General features: G+C 35.4%; 1 protein-coding gene across 1 annotated transcript in view; it reads left to right on the top strand.

Moving 5' to 3' along the window:
- Positions 1–19210, top strand: part of ASCC3 (activating signal cointegrator 1 complex subunit 3) — a gene marked incomplete at its 5' end in the record, with an annotated part of 204773 nt that overhangs the window by 75603 nt on the left and 109960 nt on the right. The window contains one exon of the mRNA XM_015818005.1: positions 12715–12849. Coding sequence (XP_015673491.1) covers positions 12715–12849 — 135 coding nt within the window. The remainder of the gene's footprint in view (positions 1–12714; positions 12850–19210) is intronic.

Genomic DNA, 19210 nt, shown 5'->3' with positions numbered 1-19210 from the left:
GCTCCATGCATTACTGATACTACGGAATAAATAAAATAGGAAAGTGGTGCTATTCTGTGAAAGCATACATTACAACAGATGGAGAAAATGTTTTAGTTGTCCTATTCTAGGCTTCTTGGCTTTGAGCTCTTCTTTGCAACTGGGAAATTAAAAATTGGGAATTCAGCCTTTTATTTTTATCCATGTGCTCAAATGAAAGTGATGTCTTATTTGTAGGTTTCTCTTTGAATTAGTCAATGTATGTATACTAACAGCATTCTTGCTTTACCATGTTAATTGTTGTTAAGGATAATCTATTTAATACAGAATTAGTTTACTTTTACCGTGTGAATTTCTTGGACAGATTTTTTTGTTAAGAAAACTTGGAATTCTGTCCATTCAAATACTTATAGAATCTCTTTTAATTGAAATGTTAAAATTCTTACAAGTTCTTACACTATCCACTGCAGGGAGGTTGGTCCTATTAAATTGGTCATCCCACAGCAACCGATGGACCCAAAGGGGTGCAGAGGGAGATGAGGATTTCCCTGTTCATCTGCTGCATGGTCCATCCAAAGCTTTGGTTGCTGCTTGGAATATGAGGGCAGTAGAGACCTTGGATTGGATTATACCTATGTGATCTCTCTCTTGTGGATCCCATGACTCCCCATAGTTTATGGAGGAGCTGAGGGAGATGAAACAGGAGAAGAGATATCTAGAGTGTTACTGACACTCAACAAAGGACAAAGTCGACCAAACAGTAAGGGCACAGACTCAAAAAGGAATGATAATAACATATCCAAACAGGAAAGAACCAGGTCTTCAAGACACTTGCTTAAAAGTTCCAAGGATTGAGGCAGGACAAATTTCTGGAGAGGTGTCATTGCAGAGGTCAGATTCCACAACAGAGAAGGCACACTTCCTGAGACCCATCAGATGTCTTTCCTTTAAGGATGGAATCAGAACAAGCCTACTCAGTTGATTCTTACAGGGCAAGCAATAACAGTGGGAGAAAGGTAATCCCTGAAAATTCCATGCCCTCTGCTTGAAGATCTTTATATGTTACAACCAGCACCTTGAATTTCACCTGAAATCACACTGGCAACCAGAAATTACACAAAGTGCTTTAGGCAACTAAGATGTCATATTCCTACTGAGCACACTCAGAAATTCTCATGCAGCCATTTTCTGAACTAGTTGCAACTTTAGAAGGGTCTTCAAGGGCAGCCCCATATAGAATGCATAGCAATAGTCCAAACACAATGTAATTAAGGCATAGTGACTGTGAAAATGAAATCATGATCCAGAAAAGGGTGCAATTGATACACAAGACCAATCTGGACAAAGGTCTTCCTGACTAGAGTTAGATCTGTTCTTCATGCAGGAGCTAGCCCCCACCCCCACCCCCACCCTATCCCACCAAAGTGCACCAGTTCTACCTCTGGAACTGCAGTTATATTTATTTATTTATTTTTATTATATTACCTTGACAAATAACTTAAGGTGGCAAACATATCATGTTCCATGCAGAAAAAAGATGGCAAATCTCCAATTCTTAACGATCTGAGAACCCACATCCACCATGTGTGAGGCAAGTTTGAGTTTAAACCTTTATCCCTCCATCCAGATCTTCATCGCCTCCAGGCACTGGAAAAATATTTTAATAGCATTGCTTGTCTACTCAGTGTTGATGGACAATGTATATTAATAATTCATTAATACAAATAGAGTGTAGAATACATTTCCAGTATTGTATCATAAATTATTTTTATCTTCACCCTAAAGTATTGCAAAAATGGTACAAACATGAACCATGTGAGTTACTGTTCTGTCCCTTTAATTCTGTCTCCCATAGTACAATATTTGCAATCAGTCCTTACTGAACAATCACTGAGGAAAAAAAATTGATATTGCATTATCCTAATTTTAAGATCAAAAGATTTGATGTTGCCTACTTTAAAGAAATTGTCCACTGGTTTACACAAAAAAGACATTGAAGTTTATTCTTACAGTCATCAAGTAAATATTTAATATGTGTGCAAAACCTACTCCCAAAAACTGATTGTTTAGAACACATCATTCTAAAAGTAGTCCAGCTGTTTTCTGGAAGTTAATTCAAGAAAAAGAAAAAGTGATTTATGGTGTTTTGGCCAAAATGAAAGTAGACCATGTTGGAATACCATGGATAACTTTTGGTTTGGAAAACCAACTTCTAAAAAGAGACAGCATTCCTGGCATGGTCATATCAATTTTAAGGTAGCTATTGCTTACAAAAAGTTGCCTATTCCTGTCAGTTTTTCATGGGCAGAAATCTTAAAATTGTATCTAAGTTGTAATAGTCTCTGCAATTATCTGAAGCTGTTAAGCATGTTTTTTAGAACTGATCCTTAAACAAGATTACAGAATTTGCTAGGGATCAATTTGATGGGATCAATCAATGCTGTGAAAGTACTGGATAGTAAATATGATTATAGATACTGTATACTTGTGCTGACAGTAATGAATGCTATCTAATGTTTTATAATTCCACAAGTTTTACTGAAAAAATTTACTTTTTGGGAGGGAGTTTATTTAATGGCCTTCTATCTAATCTAACCTCTCAAATTGTATAGGAATGAATAGTGAAAATTAAAAAGCTATAAACATTTTCAATTCTAACAGAAATAACAGATGACATGAGAGATTTCGTTACTGACCCTTTGATACATGTTTCAATTTTAATCAGCTTTCATGATTTATTATAGCTTTATACTTGATTCGGTTCTTAAGTACATTTAAAAGGAATATAGATATAATGCTTATATGCTCTATGTTAGCATGCTTTTATTATGTTTTCTCTTAGGCTAATGAAGTCATTCCATAATTAATTAGTAATTATAGTGTATGTGCAGATCAGCAAGTCTCAAAGTACGGGATCAGCTACTTTAAGGAAATGTAGACAATTGGACCTCTTCTTTTACCATTCTTCTTCTAATTAACAATAAAAGTAGTATCAGTTATTCTAAAATATCATTTTTAAAGCAAATAATTTCCATGGTCACATATCTTCCGCTGCTTTAAGGGGCTAAACTTTTGGTAAAGTCATTTGTATAAAAGATAATAAAAAAAGAAAACCAAGATTCTTTATTTTGTACGTACGTAAATTATACTGTTTTTTTAGTGTTATACAACAAACTAACAAAAGGGATAGGGTGGGGTGACGGTAAGACCACGACACTCGACGGATTACTTAGTTTAAGTCTTAACCATTTTATCCCGAATTGTCAAGACTAACAAATTAAGAGCAGTAGGTGGACTTTGCAATATGTGTTGATGAGTATCAGAAATCTGATCAGAGTATATGATTGGCCATCCAGTGGGTGAAAATGGCAGACTAAACATCTCCAAAAGAGCAGAGAGAACACTAAGGTTGGAACGGCAATCAGGTGAGCTTCCTGGTCTTGTGGGACTTTTCCCGAGAAAGGAGAAAGCTAAGAGATTGCCCAAATGTGCTCCAGATGGCCAGTTCTCACGAGGAAGCCTACAGGGACTGAAAGGATTCTGTGGACACCTTGTAGTGTAAAGGCAGGCAGGAGTCATGGAAAGAATCAGGCTTGCACCTCAGTGAAGCCTTTTAAAGGACATTGGATCTGACCAAATTTTATTTCTTAAGTCACTTTGGATTGTCATTGTCATTATCAGCCATTCAGTCCTGTCTGACCCTTGACCAGTCTATGGATCAGCACTCTGTATGCCCCTCTATCTCACACCACTTCCTTCAGATCCCCCTTTGGATTTGATTACATTTATTTAATTATATCTTTGGGTTACAACTAATTAAATACTGAAGGAATCTTTAGAGCAGCAGCTTAAGACCATCTGGTCAGTGATCCATAGCCCATGACATATTTAATAGAAAAAGATCAAGACTTAAAAAAAATTAACTTGCAGCAAAGTTGTCCAGATGTCAAATTCCAAGTATTGGATAGATAATTCAAGAGAATATTATCATCTGAATAATGTAGCTTTTGTCTTATAAATTATATTTATATAATACAGTACTATACAGTATATAATACAGTACTTTCTCCCAAAACCTAGTAAATGTATGTATGTAAACAATGTAGGTATTTCTGTTTCTGTGAAGGAGTTGTCATTATTTTAAAAAAGCAATAAAGGATAATAAGAAATATGAAAAAAGGGGGAAATTAGCTAAAGTTGTCTTTCACAAATTAAGACAGAGTGAAATGGCCACTTCTAGAGAAGCAATAAAGAGGGAAGAAGAGGGTTGTTTACTTATCAACCAGTTGGGATTACATCTGAGATTTTACAAAGGTTATTTGAAGATATGGGAAAGATTGTCACAATATATGTAACAGCATCAGTGAAATTGGTAAAATTGGAAAAAATAATGAATAAAAAAGTGATGAATTTGGAGGAAAGAGTGAATAAGAAATGTGAAGAATTAGCAATACAGATTAAAAATTAGAAAATTAGATTAAAAAATAAAAATTTGGAAAATTACTGAAGCAATAAGCCAAGAAATAGAAAAAGATTTAGATTTGGCACCATTAGGATTGAGAGGGAAGTAATTTTGCTTGAAATTAAGGGCACTCCAAGAAGAACTGTAAGGGACAGGATAGTTCAGACTTTTATAATTTTTTGGAATGGGGCAAAGAAGAGATGGAAGCAGAAATGGATTAACATCCACAGAATTAATACAAGATACACCAAATCAAGAAATGTCTCAAGAGACATATTTATACATTATTTTTTTTGGGGGTAGAGGACAAGAGACCAGATTCTACAACTCTTGAATTCAAAGTTAAAGATAAGTAATTCAAATGTAATCCTACTGAAAGAAATAACCATTACTATAAGAGAAAGATATACCCTGCTGACTGACAAAGCAGAAGAAGATACCATTTAGGTGGGCTAAATTGGAAGGAGAGATTTTGACTTTTAAGCAGAAGATTATTTTGTCTTAATTCAATTCAAAACACAAGAATTTTTTTTGAAACACAGAAGATTGAACTAGAGCACATACAAATGGAAGGAACTACACCGTTAATATCAAAGGAAACTGGGTATGATACTATTTTAAGGTGACCAACTGTTTTACAATGAAAAGGAGGACACAAATAAATTGAAGAAAAAAATATCATAAAAGCTGGCCCGGCCCATGGAAGGTCAACCGCCTGCCGCGCCCCCGCCCGCAGCCGCCCCACCAGCACCGCTGCCCCGCCGTGTAGAGTGGGCCCCGCGGCTCCCAAAGCACCAGCCACTCCGGCTACGGCCCCGGGGGGCAGCCCGCTGTCAATACACCCTGCCTGCAGCTGCCCCGCCAGCACCACCGCCCACCCTGCGCAGCCCCGTGTAGAGAGGGCCCCCACGGCTCCCACAACACGGGGGGCAGCCAGTCGCTGCCGCCCCTCACATCCCCACCCGCATTACCCCTGCTTCTTGCGCCCGCATCCATTATTGCCCTAGCAGAGCCGAAGATCAAGAGAAACTTACTGCTCCAGTCTCCTCCAGATATCTTCAGAACTAACTAGGAGATGGTGTAGTTGGGTAGTAGGGAGGGGTGCAAAGTTCCTGCCAATTCGCCTTCGCTGCAGACAACTTACATGTGCAAAGTTTGCCGTCCGGGTGTTTTGGCGGGCTCAGCAGCAATTCCTATTGGCTTTCAAAAGCCAATAGGGGGAGTAGCACAGCTCATGCAAAAGTTGAAAAAAAAACCATCAAAAAAAGATGTCGGAACGCCGTTCTGAGTGTTCTATGAGAAAAAAAAGTCCTGCAGATTAGTCTTCAAATATCAAAAAGGAGGACATGTAGGAGGACACTTTTCGAGGGAGGACAGACCTTACAAAAGGAGGACTGTCCTCCCTAAAGGAGGACGGTTGGTCACCTTAACTATTTCATTAGGCACCAGAGGTATTAGACATTTCAAAAATTTTAAATTGATAGGTTAGGCATTTTAAACATGAAGTTCAAATGCCTAAAGTAGGAATATAAATGGGGCAAATACCCTCCCACAGAAAAGAAAGATTTTATTGTTTATGTAATTTATTTACAAGAAACACATATAAAAAGAAAGATAAAAAAATATATGAAAACTTAGGAGAGGATTTTTATGAAGTTATTTTGTATACGAATCCACAATTGCAACAAAAATATTATCTGATGATGAAGGCAGATTTGTGGGAGTGTAGATTAATTTAATAAGGAGCAAGGGTTTAAACTCCAAACAAAAATAAATATGAATTTTTCAATGGAAAAATGAATGGAGATACTATATGAAAGTTGGCGCCTAATAGGAGATTAATTTGGTCCAACTATAGAACATCAACAAAACAGATCTAAATGATGCAAGGCAAACTACCAAAAATATTATTTGAAATAATGGATAATCTTGAATTGATTGATATATGGAAACATACAAATGGTGATGCTAAAGAATATATTTTTCACAAAGACATTGATTTTAATTTGGAATAGACATGTTTTGGCTTTCAAAAAGTTTGGATACTTGTATTAATAAAGCTGAAATATTGCCAAAGAATTTTTCTGGCCATAATCCAGTGACTTTAATATACAAGAAGAAAGCTAGAACTTCTAAATGAAGACTAAATGAAATATTACTAAAGGTGAATTAATAGTGGAAGAATGTAAAAAGAATTTTTGAGAAGAACTTCAGTAAGAATAGTGGTATTAAAATAGTATGGAATGCCAGCAAAGCATTCATGTGAGGACAATTTATTCAGCAGAACAATAAGTTTGAACAAAAAATAGACAAAAAATAGAAAGGATTCTAAGTGATATAAAAGTAAAGGAGGATGAACTAATGAGATCTCCAGGGAGAAGAAATACCTCATTTTAAACTCTTACAGTATCAATGTTCTATGTTAATGGTGAGAGAGATGGAAATAAAATTGAATTTTCTTAAATAAATTTTGAGTCAGCAAATAAGCCAGGGAAATGGATTGGAAAGTTTTACAAAACAAGAAAACCATGGTGACCAATAATGTAAATATTCAAGAATATTTCATCAGTAGCATATATTGCACAAACAAAAGAAATTTCAACAAGGGAAGAATTTTTAAAGAAACAAAGTCTACCAAACTTAACAGATGCCCAAAGATGAATGATGAGTGGACCAATAATAAAAAAGGAAATTTGGATTGCTATAAGGAGATAAATAAAGGTAGAGTCCCTTACAGATTATCTTCTTCTTTTCAAGTTCTTTTGAAGGTGAACTTTTATTACCTTTGCAAAATATCGTGAACTCCATTTTAGATAATAAGATACTGGATAGTTAAATTGGAGCATATATAGCACTGATTATTAAAGAAGAATAATTTTTGACTTTGCCAAAAAATAAAAATAAAGGCCAATATCATTACTCAATAATATTTATAAGATATTCACGATGATTTTAGCTGAAAGATGGAAAAATGTTTTACAACATTTTACCCATGAAGACCAATGTGGTTTTTTGCCTAAGAGTCAATTAAGAGATAAGAGAACCAATTTGTTGTAGTGGTTAATGTACTTTTGCTCAGTCCAACTGACCTCATAGAGTTGTTGCTATGGAAAAATAGAAGGAAGTAGTATGTTCGCCACTCTGAGTTACTTATAGAAATAATAACGGCATTTTAAAAAAATAAATAATATTAGAAATGTTCTTAATGTATTAGAGCACTTTGACTAACAATGAAAAACAAACTACCTTAATATTTCTTGATGCTTAGAAAGCTTTTGACAATTTAAACTAAAGATTTCTGTTTAAAAAAATTTGAAAATACAGTTTTTGGAGAGAACTTTATTATATGGGTGATAAATACTTGCTTTGGTACAATAAAACAAGGACATACATAGCAACTGAAATGACAGTGGTGTCAGAATGGGAAGAAAACTATGGTTAGTTCACATTTTATTGAATCTAATATAGAATGAAAAGGGAAACACAATAGACAATGCCAGTATGAGAAAAAATGAAAATAAATATTCAGCAACATTATTCAAAAATACATATTACATTGATTAATCCATTAATTGGGAAACTCAACCTAGACTGGATTCGCATGTGGCTGTGAATATTGATGTAACGATCAACAGAGTGTCTTGCTTTTGGAGTACATTTGCAAATACTTAGGTTAAACATAGGTGTTATTACTGATGGTTAGACATAATTGCTTTGATTTTTTTAATCAAAGATGTAATATCTTAAGTCCATAAATCATAGCAATGGAACATTTTAATTTTATTGTGAGTCTTGATTTATCTTTGTTCTAATAAGTACTTCTATTTAATGCATTTATTATATTTTAATATGCATGTTTGTAAGACATGTGAAAGAGCCTTTCTTGGAAAGTAAGGTGAAATATTTTTCATTCTACTTAATAATTCTGTTAGTATGCTAAAATTCAAATTTGTAACTTATGTCAAATTAAAATCAGGAGATTGTGGCGTTTTTGTTATGTTTGTAACATGTCATTCATCCTCAGGTAATTTCTGAATAATATCCAAATTAAAGATGAGTTCCCAGCAGCTGTTTTATCTAAATCACCACTGACAATATGAGCTAGTAATGCTGTGCCTGTAGATTTTTCTAAATACCCTATATTTTGTGTAGAAAATTATAATGAAGCTTTGTAGCAGGTAAGTGTCCAAATCAGTAGGCATTTGTATGCTGTTCTCCCAAGTTGGCAAGTGGATCAGCCAGAGAAAAGACACCTGGATAAATCAGCTGACACAGGGCTTGCTGCAATTTATATGCCTTAGCAAATGTTGAAGAGCAGGTCTGTAAATCCAGACAGCAAGGAGTAAAATTTACACAGCACAATGAATAAAGATTTCTTGCTTACCAGCTAACTATTTTATGGGACTGAAAGGAAATGGGGCTGTAACTTGTAAAGAGTGTACTTTGGGTGGCGAGGTACCAAGATTCTAAGGGAAGATTTTGGAATTCAGAGAGGTTGAAGGAAGTTCACAGTTAAAAAGATGTTCATCATTTACAACGAGCATGAATAATGTTGTAATGGAAAAGGGTTCAAAGCTGATGTCAAGTTTTGAAATAAATGTTCTTAGATTATTATTCCACTAACAAGTTGCATACATGGGTCAAAAAATATAAATATTAATCCTTTTTAATTCTGGGGCTACTTATTAAAAATATGACCTATGAGCTCAATTTCAGATTTTTCAGTGGTATTTTCTCATCTATATTCATGGAAGTGTGGAGTATGTCTGCACACATGCTCAATTCTCTCTGCATTTCAGATTCCATCACAAAAGTAAAATATATGTTCATTTATATTAGAAGCACTAAGCTATCAGGGTCTCAAGTGTCTGGCATAAGGTTATAGCCGGGAAAACAGACGTGGAAAGGGATTGAAAGAAAGTGGTTTTTTTATACTTCTGCTATGCCAATCCTCCAAAATAATTATCCTTATATATGGATGCCCTACTAAATAGAAAAAGCTACGGTGTGGGGAGAGGATTTCCAAAATTTGAATAAAAGCATTAACCATTAATGGGAACTCCATAGTACCACCTCTGACTCTGAAATTAGCTTTTCAGGAAAATGCCACAGAAGTCATATATAGCCTAACCTCTCTGTGCACGTTTGCAAAAACAATCCTTAGTTATAAGTCATCTATTCAATTAAATAAAAGATCAAGTATATTGTAGCATAAATATTTCTCTGATGCTTCTTTTTTGTTTCCACATGTAAAATAACACTTTTACTTTGTTTATTTTATACCAGCAATCAACAAAACAAGTAATTAAAGACAACTGTTTCCCATCTTCATAGATCTCTGTGCAATGTTTGATTCCATAAAGAGAAACATTTATGGAAGAAATTGGCCACTTTAAATGTTGCGCTCACAATTTTACTTCTATGCTCTACTCAGTCACTCACTTCAAAACATGTAGAGGCATAAATGATTCTTTAACTCAGAGTATACCTGCCCATAAATTTATTACACAGGGTTCTATTCTACTCCAAGGTTTTTTAACCTCTATATCAACAATAGTGTAGAATTCCTGTATGCTTAAGATACTGATATGCCAAATATCCATGACCTTATCTGTTTATTAATATATGATAAAGCTGATAGATAGGAGAAAACTTTCAGTGGGACGACAGCTGTACTGTTAATATAAAGCTGGAGTATCACTATAACAATACAGCAGAAATGTTCCATGTCATACAGTTACAAAGATTTTGACTGAATTTTCAAGCCTCTTGGGGTACTTGTGAAGATAGCTTGTTCCTACAGATATTCAAACTGCCCTATTTTATGTTCCAAAGTTAATATTTATATTCACCATCCTGGAAGCATTTCAAACTTGAAACATTTCTGCTTTGGTTTTAAGATGCACATTTTGAGCTGGGAGTTTCAAATTCAAAATAAAATCTTTCGAATTTGAAATGTTTTGCACACTTCTACCTCCCATCAATCAAAGAGATCACATTCAGAAGAGAATTTTAGTGGAAGTTATGTGATTGATGTTTTAAGTAGTAGGAGTCTTTGTTCTCATGCAGTGTAAAATAATTTAGAGATAAGTTGTACACCATAGCACTCAAAACTGAATTTCTGTCGTATATTTGTAAAGAGATTTTTGAAATGTTTTAGTTTAAGATGGCTTCTTCTTATAAAAAGTATCATTATGGTATTATTTCTATACACCAATGACTAGTTAAAAAACAAAATTTTCTCCACCCACCCAATATTCTGTAGTGCTAACCTGGAGACATTTCCTTTGTGCTTTGCTTGCATATTTTGTCATTTAAAAGTTTAGTTTTCCTGAAAAAAAGCTACACGAGTTCTCGGCTCTTGAGACACCAGAGCTAGCTTTGAACTTCAGAGTACAGATCTAATTACACAGCTTGTAGCTGTGGAACCACTTTTCTCTATTCCAAATTACTTTTTCCAACTTATTTGCATAATGTAATGCATAGAGGTTAGCCACTGAAATAAAAAAAATATCTCTTGACATAGTTAGGACAGCCTGTGTTAACCCTCTTCTATCTGTGGGTGTTTTGTTTTTTGAGCTCATTTTATAGGCTGAATAAAAGGGATGCCTTTGGGGGGGGGGGGAATTGTGTTGGTCTTGGACCAATGCATGCTCTATTTTTTTCTTCCTTATATTGTGTTTTGGAAGTAATGATAAATGAGGCTTGCCTTTTATACGCTGAATTCCTTGCCAATGCAGGAACTGATGCTATTCACATACCCCCATCTGGGTATGAGATAATGGAATTCCCAAATTTTAACACTCTCTACATACAGCTTTGATTTTCAAAAAAGAAACAATTCTTCTCCTTTTATAGGCTGGCAAAAAAATATGTCTACTGAAAAAAAAGTGGATAGGTATACATTTTCTCCTTTTTTTCCAATTGTTAGAACAGTGGGTGATTCCTTGAAATTTATTGGTAGCAGGTTGAAGTCAGACAAAAGCTGTTTCTCGTGTATTGCTTATTGATTTAAGAATCCATTGCTACAAGATATGGTGCCAACTACTGGCTCTTGGGGTTGTGATTGGAAAGTAGATGATTTTATTCTAGTGAAGGTCCCCTTCTTCTAAACGTACTTCCTAATGAGAATTATTTATTTATTGAAAAAAATTGTATGGGCACCCATCTTAGAGCACAGCTTTGGGTTCATAGCAAAAATTAAAACCACAAAGCAATAAAACGATAAAAATAAAAGACTAAACATAGTGCTTCAATGGGCCTCCTAGGATGACTCAGTCAACATCCACAGGCTCTCATCACTCTACCTTAGCACCTGGGAGAAAAACCAGGTCTTTGTGGCTTTCTGGAAAACGAAAAGTTGCCAGTGGGAAGGTTGCCACAGGGTAAGGGCAAAGTTAGAAAAAATACACTTCCTAGGTCTCACTGGGTGGCAATATTTCACGGTAAGAACCTGGAACATGCTCCTTCACTCCAACTTGATAGGACAGGCAAGTACTCTCACGGAGAGGCAGTCCCACAAACAACCCATTTCCATGCTACATAAGGCTAAAAATGGGATAATCAGCACAGTCCAACCAAAAAGTGACTAAGGCATGAGTAAAGTGAGCAAGGCCACCTTGTCCAGAATGTGGATGTGGATGATGAATCCGTGTAAAAGTCCAATAGGCATGGACCTGCTCTTTGAGAAAGATCCGCAAGTCCTGGAGGACCCCTAAATTGCATTCCAGCTCTGTCTATGGAAATGTCAAGGATCAAAAGTGACATTTCACCAGCCCCAAAAGTATTAGTATGGAGCATTTTTAGTATTGTAGTCTTTATACTTTTAAAAACCATTTAACTTTAATGAGACCTCAGTATGCATACCAGTGTTCAGGCTGAATACTTTGTTATCTATTTTTACTTGAGATTTCATCTCAGTTTTATGTGCACATGATTATGCTTTACATTTTAGGAGTGTCAGGGATAATTTTAACACTCCATTATATAAATTCTTAAAAGTATTCTAATCTACACATCTTTTATTCATATGATACACTTTCTTAACATTATAACTCTATTTCTCTCTAAAAGCCAATTGTATATTATAATTTCTAAAAGCTTGTATAAACATATTTACATTGCTATTTATTCATATTCATGTAGGTATGTATCAGAAACACCATTGTTAACTTTCTTTACATTAGAAGAATTAGCTTAAAGATGCCCACAAACTTTTTGTTACAGAAAAATAAATACAAAACTGACATACATTATATCTTTTTTGTGTCAAGGTGATGGTATTCGTTCATGCTCGAAATGCCACAGTCCGAACTGCTATGGGTCTTCGTGAAAAAGCTAAAAACAATGGTCATATTTGCTATTTTTTACCAACTCAGGGTCCTGATTATGGACAATCAGAAAAACAAGTAAGTGACAGTTTTGCTTTATTAAAACAAGATCCATTTATGTACAAATTCTCATCAGATATTGTAAGAATTTATAAGAATAAATGTGGTATAGTAATTTAACATGCTGGAATAGGAGTTAGTGGGCCATGTTCTAGTCTGCCTTAGACACGGAAGCTCTCTGGGTGACACTGTCCCCTAGATGGGGAGTCATAAAATACCTGTCTATGAACCCACACTATACCAGTGTGGCAGATTATGATTCATAACCATCAGTGAAGAAACCTTCATCCAACAGTGGATAAGAACAGAAGCAGGAAAAGAGAAATATTCCCTGAAAATAAGACAATTGTTTTTGCTGCTATTCTTAATTATTTGTTCAAGAAGCACAGCGACTTAATATTGCCACTCAGAATTAATGTGTGCATTCTCACCTACATACTTTCCTACTCCCCAAAATTAAACAGAAAAATAAATCTACCCCATTGCAGTATTTTCAGTAAAATAAGGGTAACTCTTCCCATTTTAATATAAATTTATTTGGAGGGAAATATAGTCTTCTTTTCAGAGAAAGACAACAATGGAGAAATTTTATGAGCTTGAGAATTTTAAATTAGCATCCAAAGTGGAATGGAGCTGAAATACATCCCTTAAAAGGAATAAGGATATAGGGTTCTAACTTTATCAAAGTTGTTTGCTACAATTTTTCTTCATAAGCTTGCCAGCAGTTGCAGGAATTTTATAGTTACTTTAAGCTAACCAAACTAAGGCTTAAGTTCCTGTTCTCATTACCTAAACCAACTAAAAGAAAGCTAATAAAATGTCTGCCTTATTCAATTACCCAATCCTTATTCTTTATTTTCTTATTTCTTTCCACCTACAATGCAAACCAAAGGTCACTCATAGCTAATTTATATTATTATGTTATGTCAACTGATGAAATTTCACGAAGAAATTTGAGTACATTCTGATTTTTCTTTTTATTGGTACTTCATGACATGCTTTTCTAAGTAAGATAAATTTGTTCAGTAATGTCTGCATCTTACTAAAAGATTAATATTTCTTGTAAGTGATGGCTCGTTCCTCAAGTCGTTTAGTTGCTCTCTCATTAAAGATAATTAATGGAGATATTTCACTGCCCAGTGAGACATATGAACAAAAGCAATGCTTTCATCCACTGAAGTTTTCAGAAAAGAATAATTTATAATTCCTATCAAAATTTGGCTCACTTATGTAAAGGATAATAACAAAATATATATCAAAGATTTGATTCAGATATAATCTTGTTTAATCATTCAGCAGCTTGCTGCTTTTAGTAACCTTTTGTATACGTTTGCTATAAATGTTCACAGCAACTAAATTTTGCTTTTTACAAAACAGTGTAATGAATGTATGAAAAGGAAACGTTTAATGTATGTATTACACTAAGAACTAGTTGTTCTTACCCCATATATATTGAGGTACATTTCTACAACTATCGACAAGTTTCAACCTGTTTCATTTAGGTTTCAGGCTAGGATTTAGTACTGAGACAGCCTTGGTCATGCTTGTTGATGTCCTGCAGCAGAGCTAGGATGGATAAGGTGCATCCATTCTCATGTTCCCTGATCTCTCAGTGCTTTTGATAACATCAACTATGATATCCTTTGGAAGCAGCTGGTAGTTCTCTTACATTCTCTGAGGCCAGATCCAGTCAACATTGGGTGGAGAGGAGAGATAGCAATAGCAATAGCACTTAACTTCACAGTGCCTTACAGCCCTCTCTAAGCAGTTTACAGAGTCAGCCTATTGCCCCCAACAATCCGGGTCCTCATTTTACCGACCTTGGAAAGATGAAAGGCTAAGTCAATCTTGAGCAAGTCAGGATCAAATTCCTAGTAGTGAGCAGAGTTAGCCTGCAATACTGCATTCTAACTATTCTACCACCATGGCTCTTACAGGCCCTCCTGTATGAGATGAGACTGCTTCTCATAGTTGTGGCCAGCATAGTGTCCCCACAGTCACTTGATCATGATTTGTGCACTTGACAGATGGCTTGCAATTATGATTTTGCAGTGTCCCATGTCATATTGTCTCCATTTGCAACCTTTACTGCTGACTTCCAACAAGCAAAGTCAATGGGGAAGCTGAAGAAGTGGCAGATGGTGATCTCATGATGTCACACCTAAAAGCTGCACAGAATTCACCTAACAATGGCAACCAGAACCATCATCGTAGATCAGCATAGTCATGTAACATCACACCCCAGTGCTTAGCAATGGAGTTCCCAGCCCCAGTTACCATCGTTAACCCAAGGACTACCTGCATATGGCAGTCCTCTTGTGATATTGCGGTTTAATACAGCATCCCAGGCCAGACAACTAGTTTGCCTTCCATATATCCAAATAATAGAAAGAGTTTATGCATTGGCTATTTGTGAACTTGTTGCTATTCCTCTGCAATCCTGTGTGATTATATAAAATTGAATTTATTAAGAAGCAAACAACTAAATATATATATGTTTGTGTGTATGTATATGTATGTATGCGTATAAGTGTGTGTGTGTATATGTGTGTGTATATGTATGTATATATGTGTGCTAATGTTTTTGGGATTGCTAACAAAGAGTTAAAGGGAGACACATACATACATACACACATACATATACATACATACATGCAGGGCTTTTTTTGTCATAGAATGCCCAGAACAGAGTTCTGGCACCTTTTTTGGATGGAACCTTGTAGGGTAGGCAAAGCGGGTTGTATGACATGTGTGAGTTCCGGCACCTTTTTTTTTTTTTTAGAAAAAAAGCACTGCATACATACACACACATACTGTATGTGTGTGTTTGTGTGAGATATACATACATACATACATACATACATACATACATACATACATACACATACCTTAGGGAAGGAATATTCCCAGATCTTCAGAAGGGTGTTCTTCCTCTGTGAACACTTTAAAAATGTCTTTGTGATTTTGATTGGCATTCTCCTTAGTACTTGAAAGCTTCAGTTGAAAATAAATTGCTAAGAGTAACTGCTTTGAGAAATTTTATGTCAAAATTTATAGGACAGGTTATATTCTGAAATGTAGTACAAAATTATAATAATTTGGCTTGTTTAATTGTTCATCTTTAATGTTAATGCAAGTATAAATTGACAGTATGTATTTGAATTGAACTAAATGATGCAGTGGAGGGAGATATTAAAAAAAAAAACACCTACCGTCAGACATAATGTACTATTGGCTTAGGAAACGAAAGGGTGGGGGGAGTTTCATGATGCACCCAGAAAATACTGGGAACTTCTGAAAAACATTTAAGTTCTGAAAAATGCTGTTTTAAGATATCACTGTCCCCATGCAACTAGAATTGTGATCCTGAAATTCTTAAATTGATAAAATAGAAATTGTCTAATTTCTCTGAATAGTTTGTTTTGGAACTTCCAGTCTACTTTTGTTAGTCTGTAGTGTCTCCAAATAAGGGCAATAAAAGGGCAATAGATGCTATTTCATTTGCAGACAATAAAAGCAAATCAGAACAATGTACCCAAATTCTCATGGACATGTCGATGCAGTAGAAATGCTTTGTTTTCTTTTGTATTTTGTATTTTTGACTTCTTTTTTTAGACCATCATAAAGGTAATTCTTAATAAATACTATTCATGGACTTGAAATGAATCTTATGTGGAAATAGTAAAATGAAGAGGGCTTTTTAATATTTCTCTTGTTATTGTGCTGGAATTGTATTGGAAATGTAGATCTCGTGGTACCAATCTTAGACATCTGGTTCTGGAATATTTAGCTAATAAAACCCTCCATACCTGAAATTAAAAAAAAGGCTGAAGTGCTGGTTAGACATTTTATTAGTTGATTAATTCCAAAAAAGAAAAGTAATAACTACCCTAAAAATTAGAAAAGTACATAAAGTACATCATCAGACGCATGCTAAGATTTTTGAAATTCAATGTAAATACTTTTCAATAAAAATGAAAAGAAACAATACAAATACTCCATCCTTATATTTAGAAATAATGGTATAAGATTTGAGATGATTGAAATTTGTTAAGTGTAAACGCTAAATAGCATTATTTTAACTCAACTGTAAGTCACTTCTCTATAATATAACTTCAGAATACAATTAAAGATAGCTCCATAAAATCTATATATAAGATAGCCTCATTGTGTATGTTTGAGAAAAAGAGAGTGGGAGAAATACGCATTGAGAGCCATCTTGTGGCTTTCTTGTTACTACATATTTTCTTGATTGTGTTTTTCTGTATAAGTGAATTTTCTGTGTTTGGAGATTCCTTGATTTAGGATATCTGTGTGTCATAATTGCTTATTGTTACTCTAAAAATAGAGAAAGGTGTCTGCATGCATAATAGTTGTGCATATAATTGAATAAGGCATGTTATATTTACCAAAACTGGATTACTCCAGAGATCTAATGTGTTTTCCTGTAGTATCTATTCTATATTTAACATAGTTGAGTTCTGTGATTGGATATTTAAAAATAATTCAGTGAATACAGTACATGTGTGCATGCTCTTCTGTGTAATGTATATTTATGTGACTGTAGCTGTGTATGTGTATATATGCATATGTGTCTGTGAGTACACACATACATGTATGATATGTATTGTGTAAATTTTTCTGATAGACATGAAATAGATATCTATATCCAGCAGATATTTATTTTAATAAAAATATTTGAGATATTTATTTACTACCATACAGAGCAGGTTTAGTGTAATGGTTAAAGACACTGGGCTAGAAACAGAGAGAGTTCTAGCCAACATGAGTTGTAGCCAGCTGGGTGATGTTGGATCAGTCACTCTTTCTTATCTATGGGGGGGGGGGGGGATTCGATGCCGTTTGATACAGGAACATCAGTGGTCTCCACAAGACTGATTTGAAGGCATTAAAAATGTATTCTTTATTTTTTAGAAAAAAGCTCTTGCACAGTGAAACTTTGCAGGCTCATTCTTCTTTTAGGCCCATTGATGGCAACCGCTCTAACTACGTTTGCTGAGATCATCATCAATATAAAATAGACCAGCTGACTAGTGGATAGCTGTGCTTGTTTGTATTTCCATCTCTTGTGGTCTACTGTGAGCCTTTTCCCAAAATTGTGACACCACCCACAGCTTATCAGCCCCTATTAGACTTCTCATAGCAGGTCTCAAGTTACAAACCACTTATTCAGCAACCATGCAAAATTGTAATGGTGCTGAATAAGGCAGACTTATGATCGGTCTGCAAAGTTGCAGCTATCGCAGCATCCCCTGGTCGCATGATCACAACCTTGCAGCGAGCCATCGTCACATGATCGCTCTTTGCAACCTTCCCTGCAGGTTTCCCACAAGCAAAGTCAATGGGGAAGCAGCAGGGAAGGAATGCATGGGTGACCTTGGGGAAAAGAGAGATGAGATGCTGCTTAGGAAACAATCAGACAAGAGAGGTGGGATCCACAATCATTAAGAGTCAGAGAAAGATATTAAAGAAGGACCTGCCCTAAAGGAGCAAACAGTCACAATTAGAGGGAAGTTTGTACTTTCAGACCTGCAAGATTATGTAAATGTAGCCTTGCAATAAAGTAGTTTTAGCCCATCTGCCATGTTTCCTCTCACGTTTAGCTGGGAAGGCTGACAGAAGATCACAAGTCGTTCCCATAAGTCTCTTCTGCTGCTTTTTCTCCTGACAATTCCCACTATGCAATATGAAACTCCTGGCAATCCAGTCAGACACCTCCACACCTACCGCTGAGCAGTCATGTGTACGAGTGTTTTGCTTAGCAACAACTATCCCGATCCCATTTGCAATTGCTGCTGTATCCAAAGGACTATCTATAGTCTACTTTAGGTCATCACACTTAAGCAGAATTCCAGAACCAGAACCTCTTTATTTCTGTAGTTACACACCACACACATGCATACACAAACACACACATCTATCCAGTAGGCTTGTATCTATCCAGTAGGCTTGTAAAGCAATACTATTATGAACAAGTAAGAGAAATATCTCTGTGAACCAGCACAGCCCACTTTATTGGTCTTCCATCCTCAACTGATGGAGAAAAAAAGCACATGTGGCAGGTGCATGCTTCACAGTTGGGGTTGGGGTTGGGGGAGGAGAAATCAAAGAAAAAAAGGTGTCCTGAACCCATGTTTACAATGTGAGGTACATACAGTATAGCTCTTGAGCTGATAGACATTACAACATCCGGGTGTATGCCTACAATACTACTGGCTAGAATCAACCAGTTTGGGACAATCTATAAATACTTTTAAACAAATAATGCTCCTTCCCCTTTCCCCTTCCCTGGCCAAATCACTGTTGCATTGGAAGATTCTTCAATTGGCAAATTGCATATTGGACAACATTCATCATA

This window comes from Protobothrops mucrosquamatus, unplaced genomic scaffold (assembly GCF_001527695.2).
Source record: "Protobothrops mucrosquamatus isolate PMUCROS unplaced genomic scaffold, P.Mucros_1.0 scaffold663, whole genome shotgun sequence".
NCBI classification, from domain to species: Eukaryota; Metazoa; Chordata; class Lepidosauria; order Squamata; family Viperidae; genus Protobothrops; species Protobothrops mucrosquamatus.
The sequence above is the reverse complement of the archived record's forward strand: the minus strand, read 5'-3'. Positions and strand labels throughout refer to the sequence as shown.